At 35.2% G+C, this 17077-nt stretch overlaps 4 protein-coding genes across 8 annotated transcripts; 1 reads left to right on the plus strand and 3 right to left on the minus strand.

The window, feature by feature from the left end:
• Positions 1-1348: 1348 nt before the first annotated feature.
• On the plus strand, positions 1349-4996 carry LOC125186182 (lactoylglutathione lyase family protein / glyoxalase I family protein). Of its 2 annotated transcripts, none has more exons than XM_048082527.2 (9): positions 1349-1497; positions 1758-1880; positions 2107-2168; positions 3114-3174; positions 3280-3359; positions 3451-3521; positions 3892-3981; positions 4406-4527; positions 4776-4996. In XM_048082527.2, the coding sequence occupies exons 2-8, from the start codon at positions 1794-1796 to the stop codon at positions 4507-4509; spliced, it is 555 nt and encodes a 184-aa protein (XP_047938484.1). In that variant the 5' UTR covers positions 1349-1497; positions 1758-1793; the 3' UTR covers positions 4510-4527; positions 4776-4996. The 2 variants fall into 2 exon arrangements, with proteins under 2 accessions (XP_047938484.1, XP_047938483.1); XM_048082526.2 differs by lacking the exon at positions 1349-1497 and adding an exon at positions 1504-1641.
• Positions 4997-7298: 2302 nt separating this feature from the next.
• LOC125186181 (transcription repressor MYB4-like) lies at positions 7299-8438 on the minus strand. The gene is made up of 3 exons (XM_048082525.2): positions 8224-8438; positions 8003-8132; positions 7299-7932 (listed from the first exon to the last, which is right to left on the minus strand). The coding sequence occupies exons 1-3, from the start codon at positions 8357-8359 to the stop codon at positions 7398-7400; spliced, it is 801 nt and encodes a 266-aa protein (XP_047938482.2). The 5' UTR covers positions 8360-8438; the 3' UTR covers positions 7299-7397.
• A 2117-nt stretch (positions 8439-10555) lies between these two features.
• Positions 10556-13471, minus strand: LOC125186180 (S-adenosyl-L-methionine-dependent methyltransferases superfamily protein). Of its 4 annotated transcripts, none has more exons than XM_048082524.2 (10): positions 13258-13471; positions 12828-12889; positions 12505-12571; positions 12159-12224; positions 11841-11934; positions 11645-11761; positions 11413-11513; positions 11252-11326; positions 11076-11168; positions 10556-10987 (listed from the first exon to the last, which is right to left on the minus strand). In XM_048082524.2, exons 2-10 carry the CDS (start codon positions 12839-12841, stop codon positions 10730-10732), a joined length of 885 nt encoding a protein of 294 aa, XP_047938481.2. In that variant the 5' UTR covers positions 12842-12889; positions 13258-13471; the 3' UTR covers positions 10556-10729. The 4 variants fall into 4 exon arrangements, with proteins under 4 accessions (XP_047938481.2, XP_047938479.2, XP_047938480.2 ...); XM_048082522.2 differs by having other exon boundaries at positions 12828-12894; positions 13258-13470; XM_048082523.2 differs by lacking the exon at positions 13258-13471 and adding an exon at positions 13067-13245 and having other exon boundaries at positions 12828-12894.
• Positions 13472-14095: 624 nt separating this feature from the next.
• Positions 14096-16778, minus strand: LOC125186179 (serine carboxypeptidase-like). Its single transcript, XM_048082521.2, has 8 exons — positions 16410-16778; positions 15840-16008; positions 15624-15743; positions 15393-15536; positions 15148-15298; positions 14980-15068; positions 14635-14893; positions 14096-14552 (listed from the first exon to the last, which is right to left on the minus strand). The coding sequence occupies exons 1-8, from the start codon at positions 16739-16741 to the stop codon at positions 14302-14304; spliced, it is 1515 nt and encodes a 504-aa protein (XP_047938478.1). The 5' UTR covers positions 16742-16778; the 3' UTR covers positions 14096-14301.
• Between the last annotated feature and the right edge of the window lie 299 nt (positions 16779-17077).

The raw sequence follows: 17077 nt of genomic DNA on the forward strand, positions 1-17077 counted from the left end.
TAGTTCGGTCTTTAAAATTGGTTCGACATTGATCACAACTCATTATAAATGTGTATATATATATAATTAAATAATATACCAAATATTTTTAGTATATCCCAAAAACATTACACCTCCACCTATAAAAGTTTAGTGAGTGATAGAATTTTATTAATTATTTTATTAATAAATATGATTAAATATATAAATTATACTACTAGTAAGTTATTGTAAATAAATTTTTTTAATAGTTTATGTATAAAAATAAATAAGTTTATAGTATTATTTTCAAAAATTAATGCGCAAAATAATATTATACATAAAGATATATTAATAAACATGAATTAAAAATATATATTGAGTAAATAGTATATAATCAAATAGTAGTACACTTTAAGTATAGTTAATCACATATTCATAATATATGTATTATACAAATAATAATAAAACAATGTTATACATATATAAAGTGGATGATAATTAAATATCACTACTAATTACTTTGCTATTTAACACGAATTATTAGTTTATATAAATAAAATATTTCGTGTTTAATATATAAAACTAACTTATGCTCATATTTCTATCAAAAAGTCCTTCTGGTGTAGTGGTAGAATTGTTGGTAAGTTCACCATGAGGTCTTGAGTTTGACCCCTACCAAGGCTGAAATTTTAAAATTAAATTTTGAAAAGCATTTAAACCGGTTTTCGGTTCCCGGCCAGACCGGTCCGGCCGGTCGATTTCGACGGTTCATGGTGGTTGAACATGTGACTGGTTCTATAGGGCGAACCAGACCGGACCACCTACCGGTTCATCGAACCGACCGATCCGGTCTGATTTTTAAAACATTGGTGGCCACGGATGTTTTGGAAGATGGGAAGTGCGAGTAAGATGGGGTTATGAAATTAATTAAAAGGAAAATGAAAATGAAAATTTGAAAGAAAATAAAAAAACTTATTATTATGTACTCCCTCCGTCCGCCATTAGGAGTCTCATTCATAGGCGGCACGGATTTTAAGAAATGTTAAGAAAAGTGGGTGAAAAAATGTTAGTGAAATAAGGGTACCACTTGTATATATTAGTTTTAAATGAAAGATGAGTAGAATGAGTTAGTGGAAGGTGAGACTTTATTACTACCATTTATGATAAAAGTGAATCGGGACTTATCACCGGTAAGGATCACCTACTCCACTAATTCTAATTCATTCATAATTTATATTTATAACAAAATGAAATGAATCCATTGATCACTTATTAAAATTGCTAATGTCTATAAAATTATTTTATTTTATTGTGAGTGTAGATTATGAATGGAGCAAGAGTATTGGAACAGATGATTATTACCGAACTACCACATAAACATCGATTTGGTGATTTAAATAAGCAATAATAATAGTGGATGATTGGATTCGGCAAGCGGTTATATGCCTGGAAATGGAATGAGAGTAAAATCAAGAACATTAATTGCCCCATTTCCACTTCACTGAAATCGCGAGGGTCCAATATCTTCACTAACAGGTATGTACTCTCACTCCCAAATAATCATATTCATAAGCCATGATGGCTTCTTCCCTCGCCGCCGCCGCCTGCCGCCTCCCCTCCGCGCATCTCCTTCCGCCCCTTTTATCTCAATTAACCCCACTCTTCGCTCTCAGACCCAAGGTCTAAATTAAAGATACCACCTTTAATTGCTCAACCCAACTTCTCCCTCAACAATTTTGTTTGCCTTCTCTAGTTACAACCCTTGTTGTTTTACCCCTTATTTGTTTAATTCGCAGGTTTTGTATAAGCCCAGAAGATTTATATCAACTACTATGGCGTCCAAAGAGTCTGCTGACAACAATCCAGGACTCCAAGCTTCTGTGGATGAGGCCACCAAAGGCTATTTCTTGCAGCAAACTGTGAGCTTTGAGTCCCAATTTTAGATGTGTTTTTCAATTCTTCTTCTTGTTGGCTGTGTTCACATAATCACATGGCTACTGTATTACTGAATGTGTATTAAAGAAATTATAGTTGGTGGAGCCTTATTATAGCATGATTTTATTGTCAAGAGATTGTATATGTGTACTACTTTTGTTACTCACCCGTGGGAATGTTTGGCTGAGAAGTGTGTGTTTCTGCATTCAGATGCTTCGTGTGAAGGACCCTAAAGTCAGTCTTGATTTCTACTCTCGGATATTGGGGATGTCGTGAGTCTTCGAAACTTTCTTTGAACTGCACACATACCTATTTGTGTTTGCTATTTTATGGAGTGATATGGATTCAATTATTATGCTGGATATGCAGATGTAAAATGAAATTAGGCCATCCTTTTTCGACATGCTGTATAGCTTGTATGCTTTTGTTTGTTAATGCTATTTGGAAGTTTTAATAAATCTCTGGACCGGAAAAGTTTAATTGTAACTGTTACCGGTTACTCCAGTATGCATGATTTTGACTTTTGAATATTATGAGTTCTCGTTTCTTAGTAACTTCAATCCTATAAGCTTATCATGCTCATGAATAAGATTTTCGATCTTTTTATGATATGGTACATCATACAGGAATATTAGATATATATATATATATATATATATATATATATATATCTTACGTGTACAATCTCTTCTTCTATATCGATGATGGACTCATGCCTTCAGTTATTCTGTTTGACCTTGTTCTGTTATTGCAAATGCTGAAAAAGAATGTACCAGTTTCAAAACTCCATCTCCTTGGCTATTTTTTCTTTTCCATCTGTTGTAATGCTCCAGCTCATTTCTCTTTTTGCCTCCACCTGCTTTGGCTGCATTTCATTGTTTTCAAAACAAAACTGAAACAATATTTGACAGTTTTAGAAGAAGAACTATAGCTAGTAGCTGGAACAGAAAAATCATTCGCTGAAATTTTAGTTCGTATTAAGGGATTTTTTAGAAGATGGAGAAGCACATTGTTTTGAAAACAATCCATTTTTAATTGCATTTAAAATGGAGTTATAGCATTTAAGTTACTGAATTACAGCTCTAGCACCAGATTCCTTTTATCATTAGTTGGTATCTCGATACAGTTGACAGCAGCTTTGCCGTCCTCATCTCCAGAATCATTGATCAATAAATTAAAACTTTTTATTTATTGTCTTTGTTATTTATGCAATGCAGGTTGCTTAAGAGGCTGGATTTTGAGGAACTGAAGTTCACCTTGTACTTCTTGGGATATGAGGTGAAATCATCACAAATTACAATCATTATGCTTTGTGTACGCGCATTATATACATGCTGTTATCTTACTGGGCACCTAACATAATTCGTGTATGGGTGGCATTAGGACACATCGTCAGCTCCCAGTGATCCCCATGAACGCACAACCTGGACATTTAGTCAGAAAGCTACGCTCGAGCTTACACAGTAAGAGCTCAAATCCCGCAGTGTACATGTTTTGAGAGATACATTCTTACATAGTAATGTCTAATGATCTAACTCTTTAACTTTTTCGCAGCAACTGGGGTACTGAATCTGATCCAGAATTCAAGGGTCATCATAATGGAAACTCAGACCCTCGTGGTTTTGGTATGTCAAATACCGAACCTGACCCTTGCTACTCTTTGTTCATTTATTTCTTCAATATGATGTGATTCTCTGATCACTGATTATCTGGAGAGTGCACATCTAATGTAATAACATTAAGTTACTAGACATCTATCCATGCCTTCTATAATTTGTTCTGACATACGGAGTAGTATTTAAAGTTAACTTTACTATCAATTTTTTATTTTGTGAAATCTGATTGTTTAATCCATTTTCTGAATGATGCTACTATACATCATACAATCGTTCCTTTTTTTTTTTTTTTATAATGGAATGGAGTAATCTGCAGGGGTGTTCCATTTTACAGGATGTTCGGTCACCTCTAACAATTTTACATGTGGTCTACTTTCAGGACACATAGGTATTACTGTCGATGATGTGCACAAGGCATGCAAGAGATTTGAGAGTTTGGGGGTGGAGTTTGTAAAGAAACCTGATGATGGTAAATTATCCTTTCATTTTTCTGAAAATAACGTATTACTCCCTATATTTAGTTGCTTTTTCTCAAACATACATCCCTCCTGTATCTGGTATTACCATTGTATTAATATGTCTCTATTAAAATCTTTACTTTATTTTATGTAATTCTTATCATGCATCAAAACCTCTAGGGAATCCTCAAGTGTCCAGGTAACATACTCCACCTGCTTGTACAATTGGAACTATGAAAGCTTCCCTACACAAAATTCACTCAAGAACTATATTTATTTTTTCTAGAATTGTTTCTTTGATGTAAACAAGGATTATTTTAGAGCATAGAATTAAAGACAGTTATTTCATTTTCATTCCTGAGACGTTTCATGAGACATTCTCAAAACTTCAAATAAAATTCCAATTCAATTTTCCTCTGCACTTTCTCACTGTAGGAAAAATAAAGGACATAGCATTCATCAAGGATCCTGATGGCTACTGGATTGAAATCTTTGACACTAAAACAATTGCCAAAACAACTGCTAAGGCTGCTATTTGATCTTATGAGCCTATCCAGGTAATTACACAACTGTTTGACATCTTAAGTTGTATTTTGCCAGAATAATTGTATACGAATTTTCTACCAAATCCTTTGATGTAGCAATTATATGATTAGTGTCTACCCACAAGTTAATCTATGCATAATTTTCCCATTATATGTTATGAAAAATGTTGTACTCCGACGTTCACCTAGGTATATCGGATTTTGGCTGTATTCTTTCCTGAAAGTACCTTTTTGTTGATATATACTACCTCTCTGATCAGGTACTTCCACGAGATGATAGCGTTAATGGATGCTTCCCATCTTAAATAGCTAGAATCTTTTCTCTTGGAAAAAAACCCAATAAGTTGATTTACACAGTACTCTGTTTTGATGAGACTGAGCTATGTTGTTTGTCGCATAAGTGTTGATCTTAGACCAGGAATGCTACTGCACCAGTCGTTATTTGGTTACTGAATTGATGCAACTTGGAAGTTCTTTGAGATATGCTGTTTGTTTTATGGTGATCCATCCTTCTACTTTTGCACAAACCTGCTTTTTCTCTTTCAAAACCTATGATTAATATTGTGTTCGACTTTATCTATCCAAACCATTTTTTTTTTTTTTTGCATTTGCCTGTGCTTGGACTGATACCCAATATTGAACATAGATGGGTCATGTGAGTGAAATAATTGGAAAGAGATGCAATAAATGTAGTGATTGTTGGGAGAAGAGGATTTTATGCTTGCTTGTCTGGGCAAAACAATACAAGAGGTTCAATTTTTTTATTACTCACAAGTCACAACAGAAGCCAAATGGAACACACCTCTTCTTCTTCTTCTGATTGTTGTGTGAATAAAAAATTTGAATGTGTCAGAAGTGATATTCAATGCTCCACTAATCTTGACTTTCTTTTTTGACCTTTGTACCTTCACTAGATGAGACATTCTTGGATAGACACAACCCAGTCACTCAATCTCCTTGAATTTCAGCAATTTTTGCATGGTTGTCGTCAACACCAAAATTTTCAATTAATTGTTAGTAAATGTCTTGTTTCCTAACGAGTTTTCAGCCGTGCAACTAAACAAACACCATTTTGTAAGTCCAATTATTCAATGATTGTTAATTTACTTTCTTTTATCAAAGATGAAACTCATAAACTCTTTTACTTCACTCCCAAAAGAACTAAGAAGATTGGAGTTAATACACAAAGAACTCTAATAATTGGTTGATTTGTTGCGACTTGACTATGTGAGTAGCTAAAAATGTGATTTTTGGCGATTTTGGAGAAAGAGGAGGAGATGGCGCATGTGGTGACATCATATCAGTCACATTGATTAGTTTTGGAGCTTATGTCACTTGCAATTTCCAATGAGGATATTTTTTCAATAAAATTTTCCGTGAAGATGAAATCATCATATCTTTCTCTACCGTTCACGCAGACACAGCTAAATCAATAATCAGATCTAATTTTTATACTACATGTGTACCAAAAATTTCGCTAGTTTTTATGAATTGCTCCCTTCATCCTATAAATTTTGTCACACTTTGATCGAGTACGAGTTTAAAATATGTAATAAAAAGCAAATTGAAAAAGTTTATAATGAGTGAGTCCTACCTTTATACATTAATTTTATAATAAAATGTGAGTAGGAATGAGCTAGTGGAATATAAGTTCTATTATAAAAAAAATGATAAAAAAAGAGTTAGTGGAATATAAGTTCCACTATAAAAAAAAATGATAAAAAAGTGAAATGCGATAAATTTTGTGGGATAAATGAAAATGAAAGAAAAATGTAACAAAATTTAAGAGGGGAGGAAGCGAGGAAGTAGTATATGACTTGCAAAAAGGGAGAGGGAGAGGATTGGTCAATGTTAAGCAATCAATAATTGGAAGAAAGCAATGAGGGGAGGCGTGATGGGCGTCGTGAAAACGACATCGTTGGATGCTTTGGTGTATTCATCTCCATAAACAGGCACCTACAGTGACTGTGCCTGCTGTTCCCCATTTTTATATACTTCCTTGCATTGCAGCCCTCTTTATTATATTGCTTCTTCATTTAACACTGAGATTTCCATTTTTCTGTCATTTTCTCTGCCTCGCAACCATGCAAATTTTAAATCTATCCCACTAATAATTCAATTATTCAAGGCAACGACTTTTTTTGATGTCTAAAACAAGGTACACTGACCTTTTCTTTTCCAAATATTTTAGGATAATAATAATAATAATAATAATAATAATAATAATAATAATAATAATTAAAAGACTCCTATTATCACAATATAAACAATTAATTAAGTGGTTGCAGGAACAATTTGAACAACAAATGCAGGTTCCATGTAAGTAAGGTGGATGCTGTTTGTCTTTAATTAATAAGAGGAGTAAATAATTTAGTTATTTATTGAGTGAGGAAAGGGAACATTGTGGGATTAGACTCGAGATCATCTTCCCGGTTCCATAATTTGGATGTGTGTTTTGTTTCTTTATGGTTGATCAAATCTCTGGAAATCCATCATACGAGTTCAGTACACTCTATATGTATATATCTAAACTTCAAAATAAATTACACAAACATCACAGATGTATTACTCCTAGTATATTGATGCAAAAAAAACTTAAATAAACTATGAGTTGTCAGTAGCAGTCATATAAATGAGTAGAGTTTTTAATGGAGTAGTATATAGTAGTAGTACAAGATTCAAAAGATAATAGTGTATCAGATTAAAAATAGTAAAACTAATTAGCCAGCGTAGAGAGGCGATTTGTAGAAGCGAGAGCGCAAGGCAAAAAATTAGAAGAGAAGTAGTAATGAATAAAAATGGGTTAATATTTTGATTAGTCACATACATGCACATCTGTAGCCAAAGCTATTAATTTCCATTTTGTCGTCCAATAGTAAAACCTAATATGAAAAGTAGTGCATTCCCATGGCTCCAGCCTTGCTCTCGTCGCCGCCGAAAAACAAACCCCCACCACCGCCGGCGCTGGTAATGACTTCCTCCAGATCATACTGCAACTCACTAGTATTATTCTCCAAAACCCCATTCCGCTGCTTCTGATGATCTTGAAGCGCCAACCAGTTATAATTTCCAACTTCTTCACTTTTGATCTGGCTGCAGCTCCCACTCACAAGCATGGGATTATAGTAGCCATGAAATTCCTCATTTAATTGGTTGCTGCTGGAGTAGTACACAGGAGGAGTAGTATTATTATTGTGTGGAGCTAAGAAAGTGATGGACTCGGCGGGGAGAGGTTTCCTCGATTGATCAACAAACGAGGTCATGTAGAAATGCGATTGTGGGGTTGATGTCTGAAGCGGATACGAAAAGGGTGGTTGGAATCTTGCTTGGAGGATTTTCTTCTTCAGCTTTGTGTTCCAGTAGTTCTTGATGTCGTTGTCTGTTCTTCCCGGAAGCTGAGATGCTATGATTGACCACCTACATTTTTAGTTTTACTACTACTAAATTAGTCACAAAAGAAAAAACAAGGGAGCTTAATTACTACTACCTGCTTCCGATGGTTCCATAAAGGGTGCAGATGATTCTGTCTTCGTCATCTGAAAATTGGCCGTGCTTGATGTTAGGCCTCAGATAATTCAGCCATCTTAACCGGCAGCTCTTGCCGCATCTCTTCAGTCCTGAATTGATCATATATATATATATATATATCAACTTGTTTTAGAGAGAGAGAGTACATATATAGAGAGAGAAGGTAATTAGATTGATTACCCGCTTTTTGAGGGAGAGCAATCCAGTTTCCGGCGGGGCCGTAGTTGTTGATGAAGTCCTTTAGTTTTTCATCTTCTTCAGGAGACCATGGGCCCTTCTTCACGTTCGCCTTATCGCAGCAAGGAGCCCTCCCCATCTCAATTCTACTTTCTCTCTCTATTTCCACTCCTTCTCTTCTCTGCTCCCCTTTTTATTCACTCATTTTCCCAACCCCAACTCCAATCTTTCTCTATTTCTAAATTAAATTAACTATATATAATATAGGTACCATAAAACAATTTAAATGGGAGTACTAGTACTACTCACTTATAATTATGGACTATTTCATGGACTATATAATACTTAGTAGGAGTATTTGCTAACATACAGATGCATGCTCTCTCCAATCTGTCAAAAATATATGAAATTAATTTTAACAAATGAATACTAATTATATTATTTGTATTATTGATATGTAGCGGGTATGTTGTTTGAAGTGAACGTAAATAAATTATGATGATAATTAGTATTATTGTAGTATACTCATTTGTGAAAATAGGAAAAAAAAATGTGTATGTTCTTTGTGGAACTTGATGAGGAAGAAAAGTGGGTATATATATTTTTATAGGAAAAGAGAAAATTTGTTTGTATAACAATTAAACTAGAACATTAATTTAGAAATACTGACATGACTGTCAAATTACATTTTTAGATCTTTGTTTTTGTCAATGTCTAACTAACCATGTCATATTTTGTAGCTAAATACGCACGGACATTATAATAATACTAGTATAATATTACTATTACACAAAATCCTTTTTAAAAAATCTAAATAGCTACACTAATTAAGATCCACAGTAGCTGGAGATATAAAGCTGCAGAAAATGGATCAGAAAATAGTAAAAACAGTGTAGGAATAAGTGATGAAGGATCCTAGTTCTCTACTGTTTATAGGATTAAAATTAACAACTGAGAAATAATGATTCTAATTATTATGACCCATCTTGTACAATTCAGGTGGCTCCATATTCAGTTTTGAATTGGCTTTTCAATTCTTTTTCTTCTTTTGAATTGTCACACACACACCCCTCTTTTAAGACGCCCACCAAAAGTCATTTGCTCTTTACACAATGAATAACTCTATAATTCATCGGCTAATTCTTGAGTGTATTACTTTTGTACTAAACATCATTTTTATTAATTAATTATCATATTAATTCAGTACATATACAGAGATCTACCTACATTCTAGATAACCTAGCTAGCCATTACATTCCAACCTGTACCTGTACTATATATTTGATCAAATTAGTTACCGGTCTTCAATTAGGGTTGAATGAGAATTGGACTAGATTTTTGTACCTTTTGTTTTATTATACACACAGCTTATACTACTATATGAATCAAGGGTATAGTAAGGGTCCTTATATATGTCCATTGACTTTGGTACATTTGCGTAATAATAAGTTAATCAATGGTTGGCTAACTAAGGTTGAAATTTTTTAACTATAAATGTTTGATTATTTTAGAATTATGTTTATTAACCAATTTTTTGAAAAGTCATAAATTTGACAGCAAGACAGCACATCATATGCAGTCAGTCTTATACTCTTACTGTCTTACATATGATACATTCCATTTTTTCCCATGGTTTATAGCCGGCGATAATTTGATAGTTAAAATGTTTTACAAAATGAAATAATTCAATATGATCGTTTTCAAACTGTCGTTACAAAATTTTATTTTCAAAATAACTAGATCTGCTTATATATAGGCAAAATTAAAGAATTTTCATAATTTTCTTGGATTTCTTTTTGCCAAAACTCTATACGTGGACAATGCATAAATAAATAAATAAATAGGAGTAGTACTAGTACAACAAAATTAACAGAAAAGTGGTGTCAGCACTGACACTAATTAATCACTTATTGAGTTTTGCGATTTCATGAAGAGCGGTGGTCCAACCAATAGACCGAAGGTTATTAATTAAAATTAGAAACGTTAAAAAACAATAATATTATCAAATCAAATCAACATCAACATCAGTCCATTTTTATTTTCATGATGGGTTATTCAGATCGGGTTGGTGGCTTTCTGGTTTGCTTTTGAATTTCACGTGGAGTTGGTATCCATTTTGACTTTGCAATGGGTCGGGTTTTCGGTTTCGGAGGCCCGCTCTATTTTGGGCTTTTTAGCCCACAAACAAATTCATGATTCATCACATTATCTAATTAATAAAACATGCTCTCTTTATGTTCCATCTCAAACTTATTAAATTTTATAAAATTGGCATGTTCTTGTTCGATTTCTGTAATCTGTATTTGTTTTACTTAGTTAGTTCTGAATCAATATATGCAGTAAGAAGAGCTCATTCTGTTCATCGCTTTCGTTCAAATCACAGTAAACAGAACATTGCTCAGAGCATCTGATACAGCTTTGTTTGGTAAATAACATTCAAATCATTGTGCTACATTCGTAATATTTCAGAGCTAAATGCACTGTTACCTGTAGTGAAGGTAACGTCTGTCTATGTTATCTTTACATCTCGAAGAAGTTTAGCAGCCATTGCTCCACACCTTCTCGCTTCCCAGTCGCTGATATCTTTATTCAACAGCCTGCTTCCTTCAAAATCCCCCTTCGTGAGATCATTGTCGTCTGAGGTTTGCTTTGTTTCCTCTGATTTAATCTCTTCGCCACTGCAATCAGTCTCATCAACTGTGCAGCCTGAAGGCTTGGGGCTCATCATGAAAAGTTGTATGCTTGGGTGTTGGTACAAACTGTGCATCTGCAAGGATCAAGAAATTCTTTACTTCTTCATTCATTCAAGATTGCCTTTATCATCTGAAGACTTATGTATGTTTGTATGCACACACCTTTGATTTAGGAACACTTTTAACTAGAAAATTTCTCTTCCACAACTCGAGCATCTGATCGTGGACATTCGTGGAGCGAAGTTCATATCCCAACTACAAAACCATGTTTATAAAATCAGCACAACAATCTCCAGTTCGCAAGAGAATGATAAATAAACAAATTTTACGAGTAATACCATGATGGTAGTCCTTGGACCGGATAATGAAAGAATCGTCTGCAGCAGAGGCTCTAAAAGGTGCTCTGCATAGACCTAGATAAGCAAGTAAGGTTCTTGCAGTAATCATGTTCGACAAAGCATAGAAAAACTAGGAGTAACAAAAAAACACAGAAACTTACAACATCGGTGCCAATAATATAATCGAAAGGTGGTTCAACAGCCCTTATATGATCTGCATTTCCCCAGTTGAGCTCTGCAACTTGAACGGATCCAAAAGACTCTACAAGGAACGAAACCTTCTTATATGGAGTATCACACAAAAACAATGATGATAATGATAAAAATTTCAACTGCAGGTTGTTGAGAAGGAGCAAGAAAGGGATTATCGGTGATGAAAATGATGGTGAGTACCAGGATCAGAAAGCGTCTGGAGTATTCTAGAGGTGTTTCGTTCAGCATTTCTCATAAGCAAAGGCAAGACCTCAGTTTGATCAGTTGAAACAACGTCGCATCCCAGCAATGCCATGCCTGAAGAATAAGGCGGGCTTCATCATATAGTCGTCAAAAATTTGGAATGTTTCAGCAAATGAAAACATTTTAAAATTACCGAATCCAGCCACACCACAGCCCGCTCCGAGTTCAATTACACGCTTCCCTTTCAATTTAGATGGTGAAAATCTCCCCTTCCTACAATTCTTTTCCTACACAGTGAGGTACTACAGTTTAGCTTATTAAAAAAGAGAATGACTCAGTTTGTGTCTAAAGCCCTCTGCTATCGATCGGGATTGCTAGGCTATAAAACTTCAAGTTACCAGAAGATGCAATTATTATTACAGTAATCTGCAGCTCCTTCATCATTAGTTTAAAGTATCACAAAGTTTTTATGGAAGAGTCAAAACAGAAGAGAGCAATGGATGATTTTTACCAGAAATTTGGCAAACACCATTGATGCATCCCAAACGGTAGTTCCTAAATGCTTTGAATTTGGATCCTGCCAAAACACAATATAAGTGACTGCAAAATGAGCAAAAATAAGAGGAAAAGGTTCACAATTTAAGATTAAATTTGGAAAAAAGTGAACAATTAGCTTCAGGACAAAAGATCACTCTCATTAACCTGGATGACTTTAGAGAAGAAGAAATTACTAGGTATTTAATTCCCTTTGCTCAACCTCATTAGCAAATGAAGTTCTAATTTCAGTGAAAGCAATTGTACATGTATATTTCTCAAGTAGGTGATGTCGGGTGTTAATGTCATGTAAGAATAAATACCTGCGCAAAATGCAGCTGATGGCCAAGAACTTCAAATGTCACTGCCGATGTGTCAGGTGAGTTTAGCCTGAGATACAATTATAAATTTATCACTCAACCAAAAATAAGAACACAGGGAATAATGTGGATGAGTTCTCAGCAGTCATTCATTCAACTTGATGAATTTAGAAAAGTAGAACTTATTGAACATAAACACACAGAACTCATTCAAATTTGCATGATAGGAATAAATGATGTTACTAAATGGACTGGACTTGCATTCACAATTATTCAATTTAACACAAAACACAATCATTTCCGAAGATATGTCATTCACCACTAACCTGTCTGCCTCCATTTGAAAATGTGGTAGGTACAAATTAACTCTTGAATTCCAAAATCTTCACTGCCCTACAGAACAGAAATTGGTTATTATAAAGAAATTCGTCTTCAAATTCAATAGTGTACACAAAAATGAAAAATACAGCAAGAATCCCCTTTTTTGCCTTCCAGATAGTTACACTTACTGTTCAAATAATCAAACCAAACAAGAATTTGCAATTCAAGAAAGAAAGAAGCATACTTGGTTGGATATGCTTGATAAATACTCAGATTAACTAGAATAATTCAAGTAGTAAGATTTATTGGCAACAATTACAAAGAGGAGGGAATTCCTATTTTCAAAGAAGGATACGAAAACGAAACATCGACGACGTCGTTTCCATTCGTATAAGAGAATCTGTAGAATACTGAATACCATAAGTGAAAGCAAACCTGGGATTCAAGGTGCCAGTCGATGTGATTATCACGCAGTTGATTAGCAAATCCCTAGTCAGCTATCGAAAGTGAAAACCGACTCATTGCGCACGAAAAGACTCTTTAATCCCTAATGAATTTGGTAATTTCTTTTTTTTGTTAAACAAAAAAAAATCTTTCTACGCTTAATTCCTTGTCACCTGAACTTAACATGGCAAAAGATTTGATTATGGGTTCAATCAATCAAGCAAGAAGTAGCACATGGAAATAAATTACAGGCAAGTGTGCTGATTTACATAAGTTTGTTTTATGGTTACAGTAGCGGAGTATCTTTTTTGGTTCTGTTCAAGGATCAACAACATAACAGAAACTTGTTCTTGTTGGCATCTCTATGTGCAGCCATGAATCATCATCTCATCAATCATCAATCATCAATTTTTTCATTCCTAAATAGGGAGTATAGAATTACGTGATCAAACTAGATACAGACACTCCACTCTTTTAAACTTTAATCCTACTAGTATATGCTAATAAAATTAAAATTCATTTTTTCCTCTCACTCATAAAAATTTCATTTTGATGTAAACATCAATTACCGTACAGTACATTAAATCTTTTTTATACCATACATGACTTTTGTCAGAATTTCAAATTCTAGTAGTAGTAGTAGTACTAAACAAGTGTTTCATTTAAATTCGTTTGCCTTTATTAGATAAGAGAACTAATTAAACAAATGCCATCTTCTATATCAATAATGCTGATCTTGTATAATGGCATTTTGATCATCTCAAAATAACATATACTATTCCCATTATTTACCTTTTACTTTCTTGTGCAAAAAAACCATAAACAGATCTTTTCGAAAATTAAAATCACCTTCATTACAACAAATCATAGAAGGCCTTGTATCACTTGCAATACATTGTCAGAAATCATGTTTTTTTTTAGAAAAACCATATGTTTCAATGATTTGGGGCTGCATTTGATATGTATTGATAAACAGTCTCTATATTTCTTCTGTAAATATGTATATATGAACAGCTCCTGCTCCAGGAAGTGTATTTACATTGGAGCAAGATGATCATCTGCCTGCGTTAGCTTCCCCTGCATCCACCTCCTCAGCATTTCCACCGATGCCTTTGGTTGATCCATCGGAACCATGTGGCCTGCGTCATGCACCTTGAGGAACGTGAGAGGCCCGTAGCCCTTCTGCTGCCCGGCCTCAGCCCCATCTACTGAGAAAGGTTTTGTGGCAGCTGCTGCAAACTTCTTCTGTCCAGACCATTCCATGGCATGCACCCATCTCGAGTTCCCTATCCATTTCAAATCAAACGAGTCAGTTTTTTATGCGTTTACAAATACATGGTTTCTTAGGAAAAATGTAAGAATCCTCACCTAGCCAATTGCAGATGAGATCATACTCTCCTGCATACACCAGTAGCTTGATTCCATCCTCCAACATTGCAGGGATTCCGACTTCAAGATTTCTCATCCAGTCTGTCACCATAGCCTCGTACACGGATGAGCTACAAGACACAAAGTCTATGTCTCCGACACCTAGAGCATCTCTCACTGATCTGAGGTTCAAGAAATCCTCCATGTTGGAGAAGTCATAGCACAGGTCGCCTTCACACTTCTTCCTTATGTCGTAGTACTGCATATGAGAGGTGAAGAATATGATGCTTTTGGTATTGGCTCATTAGGCCTAGTGGAGATTCTGAAAACAGTAATGCATCGTACATTTTTACCACCGGAGAGGTCCACTATGTGGTTGAAGATGCGGTTGCAGACCATATAAGCCGCCAAGCAAGAAGATCCACCATCAGCACCTAAAGAAGCAAAGTAGAGTCATATTTTGCCTCAAGCAACAAAGCAGAGTCATAGTTTGCATCAACCAAAGTAACTCACCACAAAGCTTGATTGCCTGTTCACAATCCGAGACTGTCTTCGTCATACTGTTGTAATCCGACTGTTGGATCAGTTTCATGTCCAATGCATAGTCAGTATACGCTTTGTACTGTATCTCCGGGTTAGTAAGCCCGTTTCCAATGGCAAAGCCCTGCCAAATGATAAAACAAAGGGTCCATCAGGAAATATGGAAACAGATATGATAAAAGGCAGCAACTCATAAACATAATAGTACACTACTAAACCTTAAGATTAATGTGAAGTCCTTGCTTGTCTTTGTTCCCTTGATGAACACGAGCAGCGAAGGCAGGAATATAGTGTCCAGCATACGACTCTCCAGTAATATAAAAGTCGTTCTTCAGAAACTGAGGATGCTCTTTGAAGAATGCCTATAGAGAAGAGGTTTCATCATTGAAAAATGAAAACAAATGCACAAATGTGGTCAGTTTCTGCGCCTGCATAAATAGGAGACAAACCTGCAAGAAGTCGTACAGATCATTGCTTACACCCTCCTCGTCGTGCCTCATATCATCATCATCAGAGCTGTAGCTGAAACCAGTTCCAGTTGGCTGGTCGACGTATATAAGATTTGATACCTGAAAATGAAAGAATTCAAATCTGTAATGCTTACAAAGACAAGACTGAGCAGATCACAAGCAATCGAATCTTGGACAGTAACCCCAAAAAAATACCTTATCCCATCCAAAATCATTCCATCCTAATGACATGTTGCTTGTTATATGGAAGGGGCCATTTTCATAGAACAAAGCCAACTCACTACTGCATCCTGGCCCTCCTGTAAGCCATATAACTACAGGATCCGCCTTGCTGCTCCTCGACTCGAAGAAAAAATAGAACATCCTGCAAGCATCATCTCAACTTGTCAAATTTCAAGATATCACAATTCTGCCATAACTAATATAGCTCTCAGGAATCTAAACATCATTTGCAGCAACTCTGCTTCTAAGGAATAATCATCAAGCTAGGAATCTTAAAAGCACTTTCTTCTTAGTCAATTGGATGGCTGCAGACTTCATTCAATCATACTATCTATTAGCAATCAAACAATTAGATTTGTTTGAATCACAGTCAGCAGCAGTCAGCACTCTCTCACACACAAACACGCACATCAATCAGTTGCAAAAACAGAGTAAACCTACACACACAATGCACAAATTGCACACATGCTCAATATCCGCTTCTCTCTCTCACACACAAATACACACAAAATCACGCACACAGTCGTGAGCGAATTCATATACCTTGCATCCTTAGTGTGTGGGAGTTTATAATAGCCAGCATGATGGCCTAAATCCTTGACGGAAGGCTCCGAATCCGCCATGAAAGGGAACCTGAGCGGCTTCTCGACGATCGGCGAAGCGGCGAGAACGTCCTCGGCGGCGGCGTGAAGGTTGGCGCCGCGCTTGGGGAACAAGTTGAGTGATCGGATTAGTTTGTCCGCCTGAGTGGTGGGGAACTGGAAATTAGAAGAAAAGGCAGACGCGTCGGCCGATGAAACAGCCATGGAATTGGAAAGCAGAAAAAGGAATAGAAAATGCGTAATGCGAGGACGGAGAAATATGGTAGAAGCCATTTTTGTAGATGGAATGCACAAAAACAGTTTTGCTGTGACTTGTATATATAAGAGAGGTTGAGTGAGAAAGCAGATATGTTCATTGCATTTTATGCGTTTCTCTTCTTTTGCTTCCTTTTTTTCATTTTCTTTATTTACGTAATTCAATTTTTTTTCCAATTGCAAACATATTTTAGCCAAAAAAATACTGATATAAATTTAAAATAGGATAAATTGTTTGAAAATTATGTTTAACATATTTTTTCAATTTTCTCATGATAAAATATTTTGATTTTTTTTGTAATGTGTTGTTGATTTGACACACATGTTTTAAATTGTTGCCAGCATATTAAATCA

This window comes from Salvia hispanica, chromosome 5, assembly GCF_029641045.1.
Source record: "Salvia hispanica isolate PSC_SH4W2 chromosome 5, Shi_PSC_v1, whole genome shotgun sequence".
Lineage (NCBI taxonomy): Eukaryota > Viridiplantae > Streptophyta > Magnoliopsida > Lamiales > Lamiaceae > Salvia > Salvia hispanica.

Coding starts and splice junctions, on each gene's coding strand:
- LOC125186180 (XM_048082524.2), bottom strand. Junction 11,762..11,840: donor CTGTGGTGTGGCTGGATTCG/GTAATTTTAAAA, acceptor CTTATTCTTCAG/GCATGGCATTGCTGGGATGC. Junction 11,327..11,412: donor ATATTATTGGCACCGATGTT/GTAAGTTTCTGT, acceptor TTGCTTATCTAG/GTCTATGCAGAGCACCTTTT.
- LOC125186181 (XM_048082525.2), bottom strand. CDS start 8,359: ATGGGGAGGGCTCCTTGCTGCGATAAGGCGAACGTGAAGAAGGGCCCA. Junction 8,133..8,223: donor TGCTCTCCCTCAAAAAGCGG/GTAATCAATCTA, acceptor TGATCAATTCAG/GACTGAAGAGATGCGGCAAG. Junction 7,933..8,002: donor TATGGAACCATCGGAAGCAG/GTAGTAGTAATT, acceptor CTAAAAATGTAG/GTGGTCAATCATAGCATCTC.
- LOC125186179 (XM_048082521.2), bottom strand. CDS start 16,741: ATGGCTTCTACCATATTTCTCCGTCCTCGCATTACGCATTTTCTATTC. Junction 16,009..16,409: donor CCACACACTAAGGATGCAAG/GTATATGAATTC, acceptor TGATGCTTGCAG/GATGTTCTATTTTTTCTTCG. Junction 15,744..15,839: donor ATGATTTTGGATGGGATAAG/GTATTTTTTTGG, acceptor TTTCATTTTCAG/GTATCAAATCTTATATACGT.
- LOC125186182 (XM_048082526.2), top strand. CDS start 1,537: ATGATGGCTTCTTCCCTCGCCGCCGCCGCCTGCCGCCTCCCCTCCGCG. Junction 3,175..3,279: donor TGTACTTCTTGGGATATGAG/GTGAAATCATCA, acceptor GGGTGGCATTAG/GACACATCGTCAGCTCCCAG. Junction 3,522..3,891: donor CTCAGACCCTCGTGGTTTTG/GTATGTCAAATA, acceptor GTCTACTTTCAG/GACACATAGGTATTACTGTC.